The sequence below is a fragment of the Geospiza fortis genome, unplaced genomic scaffold (genome assembly GCF_000277835.1).
Source record: "Geospiza fortis unplaced genomic scaffold, GeoFor_1.0 scaffold628, whole genome shotgun sequence".
Lineage (NCBI taxonomy): Eukaryota > Metazoa > Chordata > Aves > Passeriformes > Thraupidae > Geospiza > Geospiza fortis.
The window spans coordinates 221312-222046 of record NW_005054596.1 but is presented as its reverse complement, the minus strand read 5'-3'; the positions used below and the strand labels follow the sequence as shown (position 1 = coordinate 222046).

General features: G+C 63.4%; 1 protein-coding gene across 1 annotated transcript in view; it reads right to left on the bottom strand.

Moving 5' to 3' along the window:
- The window catches only part of LOC102044492 (zona pellucida sperm-binding protein 3-like), a 6429-nt gene extending 6344 nt beyond the window's left edge, over nucleotides 1–85 (bottom strand). Inside the window, 1 exon segment of the mRNA XM_014310837.1 lies at nucleotides 8–85. Within this exon segment, the coding sequence (XP_014166312.1) occupies nucleotides 8–85 (78 nt within the window).
- Nucleotides 86–735: the final 650 nt, after the last annotated feature.

The window sequence follows — 735 nt, the reverse complement described above, 5'->3', positions numbered from 1 at the left end:
TCCGCGCCGGCTCCCAGGGCGGAGGCGCCGAGGCCGCGGGGGCCGCGCAGAGCAGCGCCAGGAGGAGGCGGATGTGGGAGCGCATCCCGGAAAATCCTTGGGATTCCCAGCGCCGAGCCTCGGCCCCGCGCTTATATCCCGCTGGGAACCAGCCCAGCTCCCCCCGCCCTGGAATTCCACGGGCGGCCTGGAATTCCAAGGGCGCCCCTGAGCGCGCCCCCGTCATTTCCGAGGTGCGAGGGGTCGGGATGAGCGTTCCCGGCGGGTTTTTGGGAATTGTTTATCCCGGCAGGAGCCGCGGAGCCGCGGAGCCGAGGGGATTGGTTGGGCTCGGCGCTGATAAGGAGCGAACAGAGGCTCCGCTTCTCCCGGGATCCCGAATTCCAGGGATAACCCCAGAACTCCCGGAGCGCCGCTCTCCCCTCGGATGAGGAATTTGAGGGGGGGTTATCCCAAAAAACCAAAGGAATTCTGGCTCCCATCTCCCTCCCGGGGCTGGAATTTTGGGGTGTCCTGTGATCCAAACCCCTCTGGATGAGCAAATCCCGCGGTTTTTTGGGATGTAAGCCGGGATCCTCTTCCCTTTCCCAAAAATCCTCATGCAAGGCTCTGCTTTTCCCGGGATCCCGAATTCCAGGGATAACCCCAGAACCCCCGGAGCACTGCTTTCCCCTCGGATTTTTGGGAAGAGGAAGGTGGGGGCGAGAAGGTTCTAGCCCCCGCCCAAAAATGGGA